Source organism: Passer domesticus, chromosome 11 (assembly GCF_036417665.1).
Source record: "Passer domesticus isolate bPasDom1 chromosome 11, bPasDom1.hap1, whole genome shotgun sequence".
Lineage (NCBI taxonomy): Eukaryota > Metazoa > Chordata > Aves > Passeriformes > Passeridae > Passer > Passer domesticus.
The window spans coordinates 11,856,340-11,877,374 of NC_087484.1; the positions used below are offsets into that span (position 1 = coordinate 11,856,340).

A 21,035-nucleotide genomic window follows, 5' to 3' on the forward strand; every position below is an offset into this window, starting at 1 on the left:
AAAGAGCAGAATTGGAGGATTATTCACTTTCTATATTTCCACTTCTGCAGCACACATGGGAATCTAATTGGCCAGGATGAGAAATACAGCTAGACAGCTTACAAGTGGACTTGGGAAGACAAAAATATTTGCAGCTGCAAGCCATTAAAGGCAAACCCAGCCTCGCTCTTACACTTTAATTACCCTGCTGTACACTTTCCTCCGCGTACCAGAGCTAGTGTCAGCCCAAAAACCTTTCTAATCTTAAAAAGACAAGCACAACGCCTGGCTGCACCAGGGCAGCAGCACTCCAGAGAAGCAAGGGCTGAACACCTTGCAGGGCATCACGCAGCAGCTCTTGCCCACTGCCCCAGTGCAGACCCCAACACTGCCCCTGCAAGGCTGATGGCAGCCCTGAGTCCCATGGAAGAGATTAGCTTGGCTTTTTGTGGAGGGAGGGCATGCAGCCTTGTAGATTTGGAGCTTCCCATGTACCCTGTGCTCTGCAAGGTCCACCCAAGCCCATCCCAGCATCGCCTTGCTGTGATAGCAAGAGGCAAAAGCTTTGGCAGTGATCACCCCTGTCCTACAGCCTCCCCAGTCCTCCCTGCTGCTGCTATGTTTCAGCTGAGATGCCCATTTCCCAGGGCCCAAAGCACTGGCAGGGAGATTTCCCCTTTATTGGCAGCTGGACCCACCCCAATGGCTGGGGGCAAAGGGTGAGGGAATGACCCCATCTCCTCATCTCCCCCACCACAGTGACACGTCCAGGTGACTCTTGGCAGTGCTCTGGGCACTGCAGGCAGCCCAGAGGGGCCATGCTGCCCCTGGCAGCAGTGCAGCCACCCTGCACTGCAGGGGCTCTGAGTTTGGTGAGGGGTGATGCAAGGACCATCCCAGCCCAGCCTGCCCGGCCACCACCGCGCTGCTCCCGGGTCTTTGACTGCTCATTTCCTTTTCCGCTCCTGCACCAACACCAAAAATGTTATTCCAGGTGCCGGCCCCAGCCCTGCTCACTCCCCCACATGCTTCACCCCGCTTCTCCTGAAACTTGAGGAGAGCTGAACTCATTTTATGCCATTTTATTCAGTGCTCTGAGGGTTAGCCTTGTGCCAGGCATTTTTAGTTCTGCGATAAACACAGAAGAGGAGAGGGCCCACAACTTTGCTTAATGAGCAATTTTTTTACTGACTATTTTGAAGCTTTGATGCAATCTCCTTTCAAAGGCGTGAGCTTGTGGGGAGAGGGTGTTTGAGTCTGGACTCATTTTAAATTGAGCTTAAAGTTGCTTGGCAGCACTGAAGGGGCATTGCAGGACATAGGCAAGGACCCCAGGAGATAAGGAAGGACCCTCAGGGAGATCTGAAGTGAATATATGTTGTTTGTACTAGTTTGAGATGTTAAACCGAGGTACATGCATGGGACAAGGAGAAGACCTGCCTGGCAATGCTGGTGCTGGGACTGTGCACCAGGGTGTCAGCTGGGACCTCCCTGGTCCTGAGTGCCCACAGCACCTGTGCTGAGGGGCTGAGAGAGCTGCCCTGCTCCTGTGGAAGATATTTCTGGGGAAAAAAAGTACAGCAAGGAGCTGCAGGAGCAGGGGGGCTCAGGAGCCCATCGCTGCCCTGGGACTTCTCTGCTGGAGCCATCGTGAGAGCGGTGCACGGGGTGACGCTGTGTCCCCAGCACTGCCAAGGGCTGATGGGCACAGCACAGCAGAGCCAGGATAGAGCAGGGACAGGGGTCAGCCCTGGCAGCAGCCAGCAGGGCCCAGCTTATCTCCCTACTGCCCCAAGCCCTGCCTCCCTGGCAGGACAGGGGTGTGTGCCACGGAGCCCACCTGTGCCCTAGGACAGCGAGGGGGCAGCCACAGCAATGAAGGACAGAAGGACAGCTGGGGAGGGTGAAGAGAAGGCTAAATTAGGATGCTGGGCACTGCTGGCTGCCAGCCCAGTGCCGCCTGCCAAAAGCCCTTTGGCAGATGAAAATCAAATCCTGGTGGGAAGATGATGCCTGGGGCTGGGCTAAGGGCAAAGGAGTGATGCTAGTCCCTCCGCAGGGTGCAGGCTAGTGAGGACCATTCCGGACATTGTGTCCCCAGCAGGAATTTTCTGTGAACTTCTCTCACACCCTGGTGGAGGTTCCCTGTGACTCCCAGGAGGGAACTGGCCGGGGGACACATCCTGCGGCCAGGGAGCCAAGGAGGCTGCTGTGTGCCCAGGCCAGCACTGGGCTGCTCCCGGCTCTGCCCTGCACGGCTGCTCCCGGCCCCTGCCGAGCCCTGGGGGCAGCACGGGGGGAGCAGGGGCTCCAGATTGGAACCACATGGAAGCACATTTGCAATGAATTAGGCTGGAAGCCAGCAGCTCTTGCTTGGCTGGGTGTGCAGCCAATCTTTGGGGATTGTCAGCTCCTCCCAGGTTTCCACAGCGGATGTTCCCTGGCCAGAGTGCAGCTGGGCTCTGCGCAGAGCTGCGGCCAAGGCAGCCCAGAAGGAGATGAGGACACGCGCAGGCAGGGACCTCCGCCCACACACGCAGCCCTGCTGGCTCAAGAGGTCCCCCACATGCTCCCGGCCTGGGCTGGCCAAGGTTTCAGGGGCTGATGATGCTCTGGGGCAGCGCAGTGGTGATGCACAGGAGGAATTATTTGGCCATTTCCCAGCCTGGCAGCCCCAGGGTGAGCATCATGTCTCCCTGCCTGTCCTGGCTCACCAGCCCCTCAAGCTGCACCCAGAATTAAGCAGATGGGGAGCTCTTGCTCAGGCATTGGTGTGAAATCACATCTCAGAGTACCTAAGAAAAGGGCAAGATCCAAAAGGTGGGAAAGAAAAGCTCCAACCTGGCAGCCCTCTCGAGGGGTGAGAGGGTTAAGGCACTGGTGCAGAAAGGCTTTGAGTGTGCATGTCAAAGAATGACACTAACAACTCATGTGACAACCTGCCAGGAAAACTTTTCAGATCATAATTCGCATAGCGTTTGTATCATGTTCCCTTCCTGTTTAAAAAGGCAATATGGAAACCGTGCAAGGGGTTATTTGCTGGTCAGGCCGATCTGCTGCTTATGCTCCCTGTCACGCGCGTCCCCTTAGGAAGTGATGCCACCACGACAGACATAATTTCTAAAAATAACACCATCCCACACATTAGTCTCTAGTAGCATTTGTTCTAATTATTCATTCCCAGCTAAAGAATAATGTCTAATCATTAGCACTGGGTGCATACTAAGCCCCTTCCAGAGCAAGAAGTTGGGCTACCCCCCACAGGCTGCCTGAGCATCTTCCTTGGTGGCATTTCCTATTGATGGCAGAAAACACAGAGGGCATGCTGCCTTCCTGCGCCCAGCCCAGCCATTTCAGCCCTCACCAACCAGTCGGGAGTATTCCACTGACCCTGCTCCACCTCTGCAGGACAAATCCTGGGGGCAGCCAGGGAGCCTGTGCAGCCTCGGAGCCACAGCGCGGTGCTCAGCTGGGTGTGTGTGGGCCCCAGCAGCACTGTGGCTCTCTGATAAGGCCATGTCTGTCTCTTGTTTCACGGGTGAGGGTATTTCTGAAATGACAGGCTGCAGTGCTAATCTCTGGTTGGCAAGGGAGCATGCCAGCAGCGTGGCAGCCGGGCACAGCCGGCAAAAGCCTTTTGCTGCAGTTGGGGCAGGGAGGTGCTCGGGGAGGCTCTGGAGATCAGCCCATCTGCCAGCTGCTTTCACCTCCTGCACTTTGCATGGCCCCTGCTCCCTGACACCCATGTTTCTTGTGCCCAGCTCCTGGTTTAGAGGGGCTGAGGCAGGAGCTGCCTGTGTGTGGGCATCCCTACAGTGTTAAGTGACCTGCAAGCTCCCCCGTGTGCTCCTAGAATGGCCCTGGAACAACACTGGTCAAAAAATCCCCCTTGGATTTTTTTATCACCCACATAAGAGTGGTGAAGGAAAGGAGGCCACCGCCAGGGAACATCTGGGCTCCATTGCTCATTGTCTGAGCAATGAGTGCTCAGACACTCATTAATGGATGTCAGCGCTGAAGACAGAAGGGACGTCAGATATTAAATAAACACGACCGCACTCTGCAGACCAAGGCAGTCCCCCGGGGAAGGCGCACATGCATCCGCACCCACACGCTCCCCCAGCACGGCCCCAGCCAGGCTGGGACAGGCAGCTCACCACACACACGTGTGAGCACAGCCACACGCTCGCCCGCTCCCACACAGCTCCGGTTTCATGTCAGCCAAGGCAGAGCAGGGTAAAAAATAGTCCTCCTTTTCCTTTCTGGTTTTCCAGCAGGCAGATTATCTGCAACTGCAGAAACTGCCAAAAACTCTACTCCGTGAAAGAGGGGGGTGTGTGGAAGGTGGTCAGAGCCTTCCAGGGTCTGGGCTGGCTGATATTCCCCATCCAAAGTTGCTGCTTGGGGTCCCCCCTCTGGCCTGGACACATGCCTCTGGCAAGGAGCCAGTCCCCATGGGTGTGCACACACCACATGTGGGGCTGTGTCCTGCCTTTACTGGTGCACCCAGCCCCTCCTGCTGCCCCCAGAGTCCCAGCACAGCCCTGCATCCCACGGGTCTCTGAGGGCTCTCAGAGTCTTTTCTCCTGCCCTTCCCCTGCCTGTGCTCTGAGGAAGAGCAGGCGTGGGAGCAGCCTGCCCCAGAGAGCAGGGAGGCCGCCTGGCCACAGCTCTGTGACAGACACATGCTACAGGGCTGCTCGGTGACTGCCAGCCCGGGGGCTGAGCGAGCCCTGCCCCACAGCCTGCCCGCTGCCAGGCACAGGATGCACAGCTGGGCTGCTGTCCAGCCCCAGCCCGCAGGGCTGTGGAGCAGGGCTTGGGTGCACCATCACCCCGGGGGCAGCCTCACCCTGGGGACAGGCTGTGGCACTAAGCTGCTTTGATGCGTGTTTTAGAGTCACACCACAGCACCCAGATAAGGCACAGACCAGCACACGCTGTGCAAGGTGTGCAGGATACTCCTGACCTGTGTCCACTGCTGCTCCTTTTGCTGCATTGCTGGAGCCAAGTTTCCTCCATCCTATGGCATCTTCCACCGAACAGGAAACATTTCAGCAAGACGCATCCACCCTGCACAAGTGCAGGGGAAAAAGCAGCCCCAGGAGGCTGGCAGGTGCCCAGGCTCAGCCAGCGTGTTCTCCCATCCCTCATGACATTCAACTCGTGGGTCCTGTAAAGGGCAGTGAGGAAAGGGATGCTCAGTGAGACGTGTCCTGTCACACAGGAGCACGGCACCAGCCAAGGGCAGCACACAGGGCTTCCTGCTCCTGCGTGTGGTGGGGGCTCATTAGCTCAGGGCTGGCTGTGCCTACTTTATCCTCTGGCAGCTTTTGTTCCTTTACAGAAATGTAGTCTCTCTCTCTCCCTCAGCCTTAGCCCCTTTTAATATTAAGGTCAATAGGTTGCCGATTAAGCAGGAAAAGGGCATGAAGAATCAACCAAATTAAATCTTGTGTGCAAACAGGTGGGTGTGAAATTTCAATCAATGGCTGGTGTTAGCAGGGACCCCTGGGATCACGATTTCCCAGGGGAAGACTGGGAAGCCCCGGAGGGATTTGGGTACAAAAACTCCAGACATGGGAGAATAGAAAAAAAGTCTTCTCAAAAACCAATATTGACAAGGTTCCTGTGTTTGCACCCCGGCTTTCCCCGGCAGCACAAAGGGAGATGATTATCCCGGGTCCACCGGGGAGGGGATGACGGGAGCTCAAAGGTGAGCCAGGCCCCACTCCCCGGCTCCCCTGGCCCCGGCTCCTCCACTTAATCCCCCTCTCGCCCAGGCTTTGAAGTCGCCAGAGGTCGAATATGGGATGTAAATCACGTTAGACGCAGTGTGTGATCACAACGCCGCTGCCAGACAATGCCGCGCTTCCCCCGGTGCCCGGGCATCCCGCCGAGCCGGCCCGCGGCTAGAAACATCCCCAGCACCCGGGCTGCTGGGCCCGGGACACCCATTCCAGGCGGGACAGGGCCGGGCGGGGCCGAGCCGCGGTGGGCAGCAGGCTCGGGGCGCCTGGGATCAATCAGCGCGGGCTGCGGAGCCGTGTAAAACACGAGCCGCTCGCTGGCCGGGCTCCCGGGGCGCTGCACATCTTGCAAGCATTAGCATCACGCGAGGGGAGCCTGCACAGAAGGACCTGGGGTTTATTGGGCTGTAAACCGCGTTGTTCCCGTTACGGTAACGACGTTGCCGGTGAAGAGATGTGCCTTTAGCACATGGGGCTCGGGAACCAGGTGTGCCGGAAGGAAACAGCAGGGTTTGGAGGCTCTGCTGTCACCAGTGGGATAATAGAGAGAGTAACAAAGCAGGCGTGGGAGGAAGCAGGGGGCGGCCCCGAGGATGTGCGGCCCCTGCCCCCAGGGCTGCCGTGCTTTCCAGCCCCTTGCATTTATCTGCCCCAGACCCGACCGGCCGGGCTGGCCCGCTGCTCCCTGACTTGGGGCTGCACAGCCTGCCCTGCGCCTGGCAAGCCCAGGCCCGGCTGCAAGGGGTGACAGGGAAACAGCAAGGGACTGCTGCCTCCTTGGCTGTTTCGATGGACTTAGCTCTGCCTTGCTCCAGCACCTCCTCTGCCTCCTGTGGCACCCGGGAAGATGCGACACATGGGGTTTGCTGCCCGGAGCAGAGCAAGGGCACTGTTGCCTGAAGGAGCAGCTCTGAGTACCAAGAGCTTCCTTGCTCTGTGGAAAAGCCACGCATGTTTAATTTCCCCTTAGTCACAGAAGCAGCCTCGGGGGAAAAAAAAAAAAAAAAAAGTGATACTGGACCGTAACAATTAACACATTTCCTATTTTCCCATTATCAAAAATGTATCCATGCTCTGCAGGCACCAGATTGGCTGGTTTAAGTCTTTTTTCACCTAAACCAGGACTGATTTTTCTAGACCAGCACTGGAGCTTACCAGCCATCACCGTGTGGCTGCACAGACCTGGAGGAGCTGCATTATAGGCATGGTCCCACCAGCCTGTTTTCTCCCTGCAGCTGCCACCTGTCTTGGTGGCCCTGGCAGAACTTCCCAGGCAGATGCCTGGTGGGAAACACTGAACCTGCCACTCTCCCCACCTGGTGACAAGTGACAGAGGGGGTGATGGTTGGTGCCAGGGACCTGAACCCCATGGCATCAAACTTCTGCACACACCTACTAACAGGAGCCAGGCACAGGTGCCAACCCACCTGACCCTCCCATTCCCAGGCTCCATCCCTGCTCACTGCTGCAGTGCCCAAGCACAGGACCCTGGCAGTCAGAAACTATCTGCTTTCAAAGCCTTTTTTTCTATCTTCTTAATTGGAAGAATGGGTGATTTTTTTTAAAACAAAAATATGTTGTTATTGTGGAAAATATCTGCTCTCCACAGAAAATGCCTTGCATTCGCTGTTACACATTGTGGACCATACCAGAAAATATCTGATGTGCTTCCAAAATAGACAGGGCATTTCTTTTCTTATTAGAGTGGAAATTTGCTTCAGGAAACAAGTTTTACCTAGTTTGTGCTGACATTTGCTGCAGCAGAAAGCAAACAGCCCTGTCCCCATCTCACCCCTTCATCTCCAGGAGGTGGCATCATATGGGCATCGTGGCATGACCAAAACCTGTGGCACAAACCCTGGCATTGATTCAAGATTTGATCCAAGTCCTGTAAGCCACCAATCACTAACCACCAGCACACAGCCAGGCTGACCCAAGAGGGAACCATAGTTTCCTGGGGCAAGATGATATCTGTGTGGGAAACACTGAGGAAAACATAATATGTGACTGGTTTATGGCTTTCAGTTAGCGTTGATGCTGTACAGTCATACTGGCTGATGTTAAATAGATGTTTATCAAGCAAAATCAAACCCAAATATTGCCATTCCAGTTTAGTATTTTCTATTATTATTCTGTAGAACAGAAAAAAAAAAAAGGAGAAAAAGCATGCAACATTTTGAATATTTTTGTTCATATCTTTCAAATTCACCTGTGATTAATGTAGATGTTATGATGGTGACTACAACAACTCCACCCATCGGTTTTCCCACTGTGTCTGTAGCACAAGGTGGGATGCACCTGGGGACAACTGTTATGGTCCTTCCACAACAGCTTTGGTTGGGTCTGAGTCTGACTTTTTCTGCAACATTTCCAGTTGGGGACTACTCCTTAGCTCTGTTTTCCCCAACAAAGCTTCTGGACACAGCAAAGAAAATTCCCTGTGCCCCCTCACCTGAACTTACCAAGTGCTCCCCAGCAGGTGTTTTTAGGTTCAATCCCTTGGTTCCCCTTGCACTCTGGAGAGCCTGGGGGCCCCTTAGGCAAGGGCTGCCTTCTCCAGGGACCGGCGCAGGAAGCTGCTGAGGTGCTGTGTGACACAGCCAGCCGGGACACAACCATATTCTCTATTTCTTTCTCTTTTTTTCAAACAGATTTCTGAGAAAACATCTGCTGTGCCCCAAGCCCACACCGGATCTGAAGATCAAAATAAAGGACTTTTGTCTTTTTATTAAGCATTTTAGCAAACGAGACTATTACATTCATATTATATTTCCCTGTTTTGTACAAACACGTTTAAGTCAGCACTAAGAGGATTACGTTTATGGCGCACCAATCTCTGCTCAAATGGGTTGACTAAGGAAACTCTTGTTAAACAGTATTTTCTCTAATGCCTGTTGCTTTTCTTCCTTGCTTTAGTGCTCAGACGTCTATCCAGGCTCCCTAAATCCACCCTCCCCATAAGCTTTCAGATCAAGACTCTTCCACCCTCTGCCCCCCTCCACACTCTTTAATACAGCTGAAGATGAACATTAGTGCTTGGTTCAACTGCACTGGAAAGGGAAAGGGCAGATTCATCAAAATCTTTATACCTCCATAGAAAAATGTAGCCTTTTGCCTTTCCTCGAGTGAATGTCTTTTCTAGAGGGTATTCATTAGGGGTTTGGTCTGTTTTTGCAGACAGCTCCACAGATGTTGACATTTTTTTTCTTCACTGGGTTAAGACGCCTTCTATAGGCTTTCAGTCTTCATTTGTTACTTCTTTATTATCCAAGAGAGGTTTTTCTTTTTTTTTTTTTTTTCCGCTTCTTTTTTTCCCCCCCTTTCTTCCCAAGGAGTTGACTCAGTTCTCTGAAGAGAGCAGTGGTAGTCAGGCTCATTATTATCTCGGGCCCTTTTTCATCGCCCCGGCAGGCCGGCTGGGGCCGCGGGGCCATTGTGGCAGAGCAGCAGGTAGCTGTGGCACAGCGGGGTCAGCGCTCCGGCCGGCGCAGCGCCTTTGTGCGCCCGCCTCGTGCTGCTGGCTCCGTTTGTCCGGCGGTGGGAAAGGTCAGGAGCACGCTGCTGCTCCGTACCTGAGGTTTTGTCTGCAGCCGCTGCTGGAACTTATGTAAATAATTCATTGGAAAGCAATCGCCGGACCTAGCGGGGGAACGGGGGAAGGGGTGGAGATGTGCTGGCAGGGTGGCACCGGAGCTACCTGGTCCATCAAACACGCTTGCCAGAGTCCTGGCCAGAGCTGTGCTGTGCTCAGGAAGCCACGGGCTTGCCACATTCCATCAGGCTTCATATCATCACTCCTATACACCAAGATAGCTGGTTTCCCACTGCAAACTATGCCAAGAGAGCCATTTGTGTGTGGAGGCTTAAAGCATGGTGCAGGCAGCAGCCTGCACTGAAATCCCCGTCGCCGAGACCCAACGCACTGCAGTTAGCCCAGGACCCGTTACCCTTGCCTGCAGACATACACCATCCAAATATTCATCTCTGCAGACATACACCATCCAAATATTCATCTCTGCAGACATACACCATCCAAATATTCATCTCTGCAGACATACACCATCCAAATACTCGTCTCAGTGCCAGTACCTCTACCTCAGCTCCCACAGAAACTTTACTGTGCATCTTGAGATTTTTCACAAAGAAGGTTGGCAGTACAGACATGGGAACTGGCAAAGGCATCATAATTCAAGTGGTGCTTCAGGAGCTGCCCTAACAGAAACCCGAGGTAAGGATCCAGCTAATTCACAGCAGGGCTCATTGTGTCACCTCATCACTGCGGGCCATGCATTATGTCAAGGAAAACGAAAGCCCTTTGCTCTTCCTGAGAGCCCTCCCAGCCCATTCCCACACTGCCTGGAGTCACCAGCCCAGCATGGAGCTCCCCAGCCGTGCTCCCAGCGTGAGCTGGTGCTGGGGACAGGGCAGAGGTGACAGGTATCTTTATCCCACCATGCAGGAGAGCTCAAAAGTCCTGCTGGCAGGAATTTGTTAGCAAATTTTCCCCCTTTGAAAGGAGTGAAGGGACTGATATGACTGTTTGATTATGGCAGGGGAAGGCAAGGCAGAGGGATGAGGCAGTTCCTGGGGAGCTGTGCTCCTAGTGCTTAACCTCTGCTCCACAACTGGATGATTTAGGACCTTAGTGGGTTGTGTTGGCTCCAGCCACAGGGCAGGGGGTGGGCATTAAGGGACATGTGGTCCCAGTCAGCAATCATTGCCTGTGACTGGGGAGGGAAGGTGCCTGGCCAGCAGGCATGGCTCCCTCCTGCAGAGCTGTAGGACTGTGCCAATGCTGGGTGCCCACACTGGGTGCCCAAGCACTCCCCAGCTGTCCTCGCCAGCCAAAAGTGGAGCAGCTCCCTCCTGCCTGCTGCAGCCCTGTGCTCAGCATAGGACACTGAACTCAACTGGAGTCCACACAAGAATATTGATGGGGAGGCCAAAATCCATCACATTCAGCCCCCACCAGTATGCTAAAAGCTCTTGCCATTTTCCCTTTTTATCACAGCTTTAGCAGGAGAGCTCCCATTAGCTGTACACATCATCCCTGGGGAATAGTGCTGATAGATGTGTGAGATCAGGCAGGTGGATTTTCTTTTCATCACATACGCTGGAAAAGCCTTCCACTGCTAAAAGCAAGAGGAGACTGAGCCAGCTCTTGCAGACTGCTAATGATTCACCTGGAGGGTCCTGGCTGGATTTCAGGCCCCTTGCTCTGCTCTGGTGCCTGGGTGCTGCCTGGCCCAGCAGGCAGGGCAGGATCTGGCCTAGAATCAGAAGGATTTTCCTTTGGGCTGGCCCCCTCATTTTCCCCTGAATGGAGACTGGTCCTCTCCCAGTGCAACATTTCACCCCAGAAAATTCCCAGCACAACCACAGGCAGAAAGTAGCTTTTCTGTAACAGTGGAGTGATGGCATGTCTGGCTGTTCCTGTCCTTTGCCACTCTGCTCTGTTGTTGCTGGCCGTTGCTCTCCTGAGCACACCAAGCTCAGTGGTGCTCACACACCCTGACCAGCATTAGGGATGTGAAGGAGTGCTGGGCATGGGATCCACAGCAGCTTCTGCAGGAACATTACAAGTGCTGGGATTTATAACCCAGAAAATGTGGGCTCTGAAGGGCTCTATCTGGCGGGGTGGGAGGCGTGCTGCCCTGCCCAGAGCCACTTTTATGCCATTGTGCCTTTTCAGCATTGCATTAAGGCAGCCAAAGAAGGGGGATTTTTAATGGTTCCAGGGGAACAAAGCGGAAACATTCGACCCAACTTCATTACAGAATAATCTGAAACGCTTGAGGAACGTTTCCCACTAATTATCATAAATAGCCGAAAAAAATCTTTCCCTCCCAAAGCAGGTTCCAGCTGCCCCTCTGTGTTTTCTCACCTCCACTTCCAATAGCCTGACCCTGCCCCCGCACAAAGGGGAGACCCCATCTCCGCTCCCCCCACACTCAGGGGCTCTGAAGAAATACAAACAGGCAGCAGATTAACAGCACTTGTTTGCACCTTAAACAAACAGGAACTTCCGCCCCTCCGGGCTCTCTCACTGCCCAAGGGAGGATGCACCAGCTTGTTTTTCTTGCCCTTGCTCTCATGCCCTGCCCAAACTCTGGATAAAAGCCTGGACAGCCCAAGGCATGAGGCAGACAGGATGAGAATGCCAGGGGTGTCAGCCCCTCATTTGCTTGAACCTTGTCCCTAATCTGTGTGTCCTCTTGCTGCCCCATCTGCCCCTGGGGAAGTCAGGCCCCTGCTGCAGTAGGGCTGTGAGATGCCAAGGGCAAAGCAAAAGCGGGAATGTCCCAGTTCAGCTCTTGCCCCATGTGTCTCACAGGGCTCCTTGCAAGAGGCAGCCTGACGTGGCTGGATGGGCAGTGAGTGGGTGTGGAGAGGGATGCTGAATGTGAAGGATGGAGGGGGGAGACAAACCATCCAGAGGACGCAGAGAGGAGTGGTGCTGGTGTTCAAAACCATCACCAGCACTGAGGAGGCACAGCAGCACCCTAAGCAGCCCACAAGCCATCTCTGCTGGCTGCAGTAGGGGATGGATGAGTGCTGCCCATGCCTGTGCAGCCGGACCTGAGGCTGATCCCAGTAGCTCCCACCTCTGCCAGGGAGCTGCCCCAGCTCTGTCCTCAACCTGCAGGTCCTGTGTTACCCATCCCGCCTCTCCAGTGGAATTGCTGGCATCTCGCTGCTCCTACAGGACCAGGTGTCAAACCAGCTCCTTCTTGCTCTGCCCCCAGCACACAGAGAAGTCAGCCCCCAGCTCCCCCTGCCTCTCAACCCACACCAGCAGCTTTTGAGACACTGCTCCAGCACAGCTTGGCACATGTCTGGCACAGCACACGAGGCAGGCATGCAGGGAGGAAGCTGTGGCAGCGTGGCCACGAGCTGGGACAGGTTCTCATCACAAGCCAGCAGTGAGACTTGCCCACCAGAGGCCCAGGCTTGCTCCTCGTGTGGGTTATTGTGCAAATCCCCTCATGCAGGTGTTCACTGCCTCCCCTTCCCATGAGCCACAATAAAGAGTTTTGCTTGTGAGTCCCCTTCCTGCCCATGGGGTGCCCCAGGGACAGGAAAGGGAGCTGAGGCAGGTGGCAGGGACAGGCCACCACACTCACAGCATGGGTGGCTTCCAGCAGGGCTGACATGCAGAGGGCTACAGTCAGTGCTGCAGCATGAGGGACAGTGCTGTGGGAACCACTTCTCACCTGCACAGGGCGGAAAGAGACCCAGCAGCAGCTGCAGGACTCCCAGGCCATGCTGGAGACCCCAGTGCCACTCAAGGACACACATGTGTAGTGTCCTGCCTCTGCTTCTAACAGTTGGTCACCTGAGGCTGTGAGGGACTCAGGCAGTCACAGCAGCTGGGAAGAGGTGTAGAGTGTCCCGAGCAGCCTGGAGATGCCACATGAGGATGCTCAACTTTTTTTTTTTCCCCCCCAAAGTGAGAACCAGGGGCATCCTGTGCAAGGAGCAGCAAGCAGAGGAAGATTTCTGAGATTAAAAACTATAACCACTACCCAGAGCAGAGGCATGCTGCAAAGGGATGTGGAGAGGGTGTGCTGGGGACCCTGCCCTCCACAACACTGCCCCAGCCATGCACCTTCATTGCAGTGAGCTGTAGCCTGAAGCAGCAAACACTGATCTCCCTGGTGCAGATCCCCCTGCTCTGCCCCATCTCCCTGTGCTCTCTGGCTGCTCGTGCTCAGCAAGCAGGAAACCCCAGGGTGCTGCCCCACAGGCTGCTCACACATCGCCCCCAGGACACCCTGTGTCCCTCTGAGCTCCTTCCCTCCTGGAGTCCACTGTTGGCCCCAACAAGGGCAAATGGGAACAGCTGCTAATTCCTCCCAGCCCAGCCGTAACCCCCCAAGGATTGGCCCTAAAGTGGTGGAGGGAGCTGAGTCTTGCCTGAGAGCCAGCTGCACCAGCCTGGCCCCGGGAACACACTGTATTTTCATTGCAAATTACAAATCGATCATAGCAGCAAATTCCTGTGCTGAGAACACCCCTGGCTGTTATTATTTTACAGCACTCTGAAGCACTTAGAGGTGTTCTGGGCACTTAGAAAGATATGGCCCTTTCGGGGTATTATGGGGCAAATTAGTTTTAAAAGCAGCTGTAGGAATGTTGGCCATTTGGCTTGCAGAGCCGGATGGGCACAGGTGGAGGCTGCAGGGCTTTGTGCTGCTTTTGGATACAGCACCACCCTGCAAAGAGGGAACCAGCACGCTCCGGAGCGAACACCTCGTGCCTGACCCCAGCTTTATTAATAACCAGTAATTAATATGAGAGCGGACGTGCCTTGTGTCTCTGAAGACCTTTTAAGATGTGATTATGTTGTGCTAATCTCACCCCGAAGTACTTCCCTGTTTAGACTGCGCTGGGCCATTAAATATCTGAAAAGCCAGCAGAGACCCCCCCTCATCACCTCGGGAAGTGCTCGGGGTCTGTTCCCCAGCAGCCAGCCCCCGCTTTCAAACCCTCTAAATCAAGTATTAAGCTGAATCCATCTGGATTGCCAGAAAAAACACTCCCTCCCCCTCATCTGTATCTCATTACCTGCTGTGCCAGCCCTGGCCCCGGAGCCGCTCGCTCCATCCCGCCCAGATGTGCTGCCCCGTGCTCCCCTCCCGTATTTCACAGCCGTCAGCAGCACTTCAAGGAGTAGCTGCAGGGCCTGTGACACTGCACAGGTTCTCAGCAAGGATGTGTATGCAGGTCCCTAATGCATAGCTGCAGGCATGCGCTCCAGCACACAGCCCCTTCCCCCTCCCCTGGTCTTGCAGGGGAACTGGGGCACTCAGGGCTCACTGGCCAGGTTTCTGAGTTTCTGTCCTGCTTTTCCTTGTGAAGCACATGTCCAGACTATTGCTTTTCAGGGACTCTTTCCCTGGGACACCTCCAAGCCAGGTAGCCCCCATGCCACACAACTGGGGAAGGCCACCCAAAGGCAGGACAAGATGGAGCAGGAGCCAGCAGCAGTGGCAAGGGGTTGAAGACAGACACTTGCAACCCTGCAGAAACTGTGATCAAATTTGGGAGCAGTTTACCTTGCACAAGGCAAAATCAACACTGAATCTAGAGCAAAAAAAAAGGTATCTAGAGAACCAAATCAAGGGAGCAACCCCTGTATTCATCAGCCCAAATTTTCCCAAATAAAGCTTCCCAGGAAAGGTTTCGACACTTTCTGTGATGGCAGAACCACAGAGGAATAGGCACTTTTGTTTAAGTTTGGCACTGCCCTAGGCCTGGCAGGAGCCCATGACTGCGGAGGTGAAGGCTCTCACCAACCCCTCCTGCCAAGTTTCCCAAGAGAGCTGTTCCCATCCTGCAGCCAGGGCTCAGCCCCAGGTGAGGTTATGGTAAAGCAGCCATGCTGAAACATCAGTCCTCCAGAGGGGCTGGGCAGGCAGCACCACAAAGGGGTTTTGGAGGACAGGAGATTTAAGAGTGGGAAGAAAGGCTTGTCTGTTGTCTCACAGTGCCACTGCCTGTGCAGGGTCAGCCCTGCTCCTACCCCAGCACTGAGTGGGGGCCCCACACTCCAGCGAGCAACAGGAATCCCCCACAGCAGGCCAGGGCAGGAAAAGCCCCAGGATGAAAACATGAAAACAGTTCTCACCAGCCCATCAGACGTGCAGAGGAGGCTTTAATATCAGGGAGGAGGAAAGGGTCAGGGAGTGGGGAAGAGGTCTGTGTGTGACGGTGGGACAGACAGACATATCCTGTAACGTAGCTCAGGGAGAAGACAGGGTGCGGGACAGGAAGCCTAGTGATAGGTTTCTCCAAGGACTGCAAGCACCTTCCAGGGATGGGAGGAGAGCCGGTGGGGGCTGCTGACCCTCCGGGGCTCCGGACCGCGGGGTCCCGGCCGGCGGTGCGGAGGCTCCGGCGCTGCGGTGGCAGCCACTGCCTGTGTCGGGATGCCATCTAGTGTCCCTTGGCAGAAGGGCCGTCAGGCAGGGACACCGTGCATGGGCTTGCAGGCTCCAGGCATCGCCCGGAGTCATCCCAGAGCTGCCTGGCTGCTGGGACCCCCTCACTGGGATCGGCCTGGCTGCCGGGACCCCCATCCCAGGCACAGCGCGCCCTGCGGCCAGCACGGCTGCAAACCCCAAAGGAGGACAGCGGCACAATCCTGGTCACACAGGGGCAGCAAAGCTCAAGGTGGTGCCAGGGCTGGCTCAGGGGTCCCCGGAGCAGCCAGAGCCTGAAGGCTCAGCAGCCTCACAGGTGGCCCGGGGTGGTGGCGGGTGTCCTGGTGAAGGAGGAAGGCCACCACTCCCCCCAGCAGTGTGCAGGCAGCCTGCAGTGCCAGCACGGCCAGCCCCAAGGCCAGGGACAGCTGGCACTGCCATGGGCTGGTCCACAGGGACAAGCCCCAGGCACGATGGCTGCTGGGGGTCGGGGGTGGGGAGGCTGGAGAGGGGCTCGTGCTGTCTGATAGTGTGGGGATGGGAGGCGCTGGGAGCAGGACGGTGCCTGCCCGGGCAGGAGTCTGCTGGGGAGCAGCTGTGCACAAGTCACAGGTGGTGGAATAGCCCCATTCCCTGCCCGGTGCAGGAGCACGCTGCGATGGTGAATGTGAGGCCAGCGGGACTGTGCCCAGAGCAGCAGTCCTGGGGAGGGGCCGGAGAGCCACGGAGGAAGCTGAGACAAGGGGGGTCACGGGTGTTCCCTGTGGGATGGTGGCTGGCCTCTCCCTGGGCACTGAGGGAGCAGGAGGCTCCTGCCTGGTGGTGCCTGACAGTGAGCTTGCTGGCACCCGTGTGGTGGCAGAAGCTGGAGAGAGGAGCACAGGTGCTGGGAGGGTGGTCCTGGGAGACTGTAGCCTTACGATGGCTGAAGTTGAAACAGCTGATGATGGGGTGGTGATGGAAGCCTTGGGCATCTCAGCTGAGGATGATGGTGTGGCAGTGGAGGCCTTTGGCAGCACAGTTGGTGATGAGGTGGTGGTGGAGGTCTCTGGCAGCACAGCCGGTGATGAGGTGCTGATGAAGGCATTTGGTGATGGGGTGGTGATGAAGGACCTGGGCACAGTGGCTGGTGATGGGGTGGTGATGGAAGTCTCTGGCAGCACAGCTGGAGATGGGGTGGTGGTGGAGGACTTTGTCACGCTGGTTGTTGATGGGGTGATGGTGGAGGTCTTGAGCTTGTTGGTTGTTGATGGGCTGGTGCTGAAGGCCTTCTGCAGCACAGCTGGTGGTGGGACGGTGACAAAGACCTCAGATGGCTTGGTTGGTGACAGAGTGGTGAAGGCAGCCTCCATTGGCATGGTTGGCAACACCACAGAGGTGGCCACAGGTGAAAGAGTGGTTGTCAGTGTCCTGATAGGAGAGGATGCCAATGACAGCATGGTTGGTGCTGCTGTGGACACGGCTCCACGTGACAGGAATGTTGATGTCCTTTGTGGCAGTGTGGAGTTAAATGGCAGAGTACCTAGGCAAATCAGGTGTTCATCCCTCAGCAGTGTTACTTCTTGCCCTGCCAGGTGGGGTGGGCTCTTGCAGGAGACTTGGGTGGACAATTTGACCTTCTCCCTGTTGCCCAGGATCCAGCGGTGCAGGTAGCAGAGGTTGCAGTCACATCTCCACGGGTTACCACTCAGATACACTGAGCTGAGCTTCTTCAGAGGGTCTAGGAGTCCTTGGGGAACACTCTCCAGCTGGTTCTTTCGAAGGTTGAGGGTTTTCAGATTTGGGAGAGAAGCAAAGACCTCTTCATCCAGAGCAGAGAGCTGATTTGTGTCCAGCTGGAGGTCCAAGAGCTTGCTGAGCCCAGTGAAGACGCCTCTTGGCAGGGCTGATAGCTGGTTGTGGGACAAGATGAGTTTGCCAAGGGACGTGAGGTTGACAAAGATGCCCTCTGGAAGTGTGGCCAAACTGTTCCTGCCCAGATCCAGCTCCCTCAAGTGTGGCATGGTGTCAAAAAGGCAGCAGGGGAGCTCCATAATGTGGTTTGAGCCCAGAGTCAGCAACTTCAGTTTGTTTAAACCAAAAAAACCCTGAGGTGGGAGAACCCTGATGAGGTTGTTGTCCAAGAGGAGTTTCTCCAGGTGAGGCAGGCTCCTCAGAAGCATGGGTGGCAGTGCCCTGAGCCTGTTGCTCTGGAGGCTGAGCTCCAGCAGCTCCAGCTGACTGTCTAGCAGACCCTCTGGGAGGTCCTGCAACTCATTCTCATACAGCCGGAGGACTTGCAGCTGGGTGAGTTTGCTAAAGGCATTCACAGGAAGAGCTGTGATCCTGTTTCTAGACAGGTCCAAAAAAGTTAGATTGACTAGAGAGTCAAAAATGCCTTCTGGAAGAGAAGGGATTGCATTGATGTGCAGGGAGAGCTCTCCCAAACTTTCCAGCCCATCAAACAGGCCTTTGGGGATGGATCTGAGCTGGCTGTCTCTCAGCTCCAGCCTCTGTAAACTTGGGAGGTTTTGGAAAGTGCCCACAGATAGTTTTTCTAATGAGGCACCAGAGATGTCCAAGTCCCTCAACTTGTCCAAATTATCAAAGGCTCCAGGTTCAACAGTCTTGATCTTGTTGCCAATGAACAAAATCTTAATCAGATTAGGCATGTACCTGAAGGCACCTTTACTTATAGAAGTGATGCTGGTTTGCACAAAGATCATCTCAGAAACAAAGGGCTTTGCAATCTTTGGGATCTCTTTGACATCATTTTTTGTCCCTCTATAGACCTCCTGGTAGTCTTTGGGCATTTCATATGGATCTTCACCCAGGATTTGATCTTGGCATTTATGGGGATTAAAAGACAGGAGGAAAAGGAAAAAGAAATGCTGGTACATTGTGCTGGAAAAAAAAGTTTAAAAAATCAGTTATGAAGAACAATAAATCTCTGTCCACAGCTCATGAACTGTGGTACCACACTGTTGTTCAGCTCTCAGGACTCTTCTATTCACATACCATGACTCATTTCATGAGAAAGAGAGAATGGACAAGCAAACATACACGGCATTTACACCAGTTCACTGCTGTTGGTAGCAGGGGATGGAAAGGGAAGGCAAGCCAGCCCGTGGCTTGCACTGGGAGATGCTCCAGGAGGCACAAGGGCTGGACAGTCTGTTCTCTGGCCCTTCTCACATGTTTGGACTGTAGGCTCAGTCAGCCTGGCTGAAGAAGGCAAAGTGCTGCTGCCCATTAGTGCTGCCCCAGTGGGTCCAGTTAGTCAGCAGGGCAGCAGCCCATTCATGCAACAACAGAAAGCACTCAGCCCTGCACTTGCTAATGAGGGATCAGCAAGGCTCCAGGAGCCAGCCAAGACCAGAGGACCTTGTGTGCTTAGAATTTACACACTGTGCTGGGTAGGCTTGCTATTTCATTGCCGCTCCTCTCAGTTCAGGGGGGGGGCTGATTTGAAACATGGTTTCTAAGCACCTCTTTTTCAGGATTCTTGCTAATTGTACCATATTTTGGCCTTGGTCATGACAGAAATAGTTAACCTGAGAACAGCAACCAAGCAAGGCTCATTAAAACCTTGGAATGTCCACAGATGAACAATTTAACACCTAACATTTGGGGCTCTGACCTTGCAGGTAGGAAGTGAAATCACTGATGTGCACTGACTAGTAGAGCCCACTTCTTCCACGGAAACATTTGGAAACACTCAGCTAACACATTAACTGGGGTTTAACTGACATGAGCACCTCACTGGGACCATATTTCCGACTTTTAATTCACAGCCCTGGGTGGGAAGAGGGAAAAGAGGTACGAGTTTCTTCTAGGGTGACCATCAAAGCTGGCCATGCAAATAAACTTATTCTGGGAGGGTAAATCTACTATGAAGAGTTATTTTTTTTAAAGAATGTTGAGATGTCAGCAAATACAGGAGACTGAAAGCCAGTGGGTTTGAAGAGAAATGGATTGGAGGTGACATTGGTTGTGCAGGCTGCCCCCCAGGGCTCCCAGGGCAGAATCCACTGCTGATTCCTGCCCATCCTCTCCCCAGGGAGGTGGAAGAGCTGGGGCTGTGGCTGTAGAAGTGCCTGCTTCACTTCTGCTGCAGGGGCGGTGCAGTGGGTGAAATGTGGAAACATCTGAGGGTGTGGGGATGAAAATAGACAGTTTTGAACCACAAAACCCTTTTAAAACCCTCACTGTGTTCCTGTGCTTGTCCCCGGCTCCAGCCAGGCAGAGTCATGGAGTGATGGTCCCAGCTCATGGCACTGAAGCCTTCCCTGCTCCTTGCTGCAAGGAAACAACCAAGAGCCCTCCGCACCGCCCCTCCCAGCACATTTTAAAGAGCAAAAAGAAGCATTTTGCATCACTTACTTGGCTGAGCACCTGCAAACGAGTTCAGCCACCAACGAGCCTTGCCATGGAGGAGTGAGGACACCAGATGGGGTCGCATCACCTGGCCAGCTCTTTATCCACGTCCCAGGCACGGGGCTCAGTTTCACATGAGCTCAGAACACAAGTCTGTGTGGGGAGATAAGGGCTGGCCAGGGAGCCAGCAGAGGAGCTGTGCCCCCAGTGCAGGAGGCCACGGCAGAAACCCCTTGGAGGGGACGCAGTCACGTACTCCCCAGGCCTTATCTGCTGGCACCACCTGACTCGTCACATCCAGGGAAAGCTGAAGATCTCCAGAGCAGCCTATTTGCTGAGGTCCTGTATCTCCAGCAGGGTAACTCACCAGTTTCACAAACATCAGCCCCATCCACATAACAGACAGCTGTTTAATTCCTCAGGATTTGCCTGATGTAGCTAAAAGTGCAGTTCTGAAGACATTTCTTAATCCTTATAAACAGTGAAACATTTGTGGCTCAACAAATACAACAACACCCCGGCTCTGTGCTCAGCCCCGCAGCTCCACACCTTGCTGACCCCAGTGTTGTGTGCTGCACCCCAGTGCAAGCCAAAGACCCTCCCATGGTGATACCCAGTGCCCTTGGCTAGTGCAGGGCATCCTGTGGGATGCTCACTTTGAGGCAAACTGACAGGATATCCATTGCTTCCCAATGGGTAATTGCACTGGCTGCATTTAAACTTCTTCCATTTTCACCTGCTCTCATAAAAGCTCAGCTTCTTCTTGCTGGGTTTCCTTGCACTTTTCTTGGCAAATTTAAAAACAAACTACTGCACATTTTGAACAGCCTTACCCCTTTCCAGCGTCAATGCCGTATCCATCCGTGTCCCCAGCGGGTTCCCCCGGCTGTGCCGGGCCCGCAGAGCCCGGTCCCGCTGGCCACGAGATGGTGCCGCAGCACCGCGGCACCGACACGCACGGACAGACAGACACGGGCACACTCACACGCACTCAGGGACACTCACAGACACTCGCGGCACGGAC

General features: G+C 54.6%; 1 protein-coding gene across 1 annotated transcript; it reads right to left on the reverse strand.

Moving 5' to 3' along the window:
* Positions 1-15,900: 15,900 nt before the first annotated feature.
* Positions 15,901-20,892, reverse strand: LOC135278568 (leucine-rich repeat-containing protein 70-like). Its single transcript, XM_064385143.1, has 2 exons — positions 20,018-20,892; positions 15,901-18,538 (listed from the first exon to the last, which is right to left on the reverse strand). The coding sequence occupies exon 2, from the start codon at positions 18,532-18,534 to the stop codon at positions 15,901-15,903; it is 2,634 nt and encodes an 877-aa protein (XP_064241213.1). The 5' UTR covers positions 18,535-18,538; positions 20,018-20,892.
* Positions 20,893-21,035: the final 143 nt, after the last annotated feature.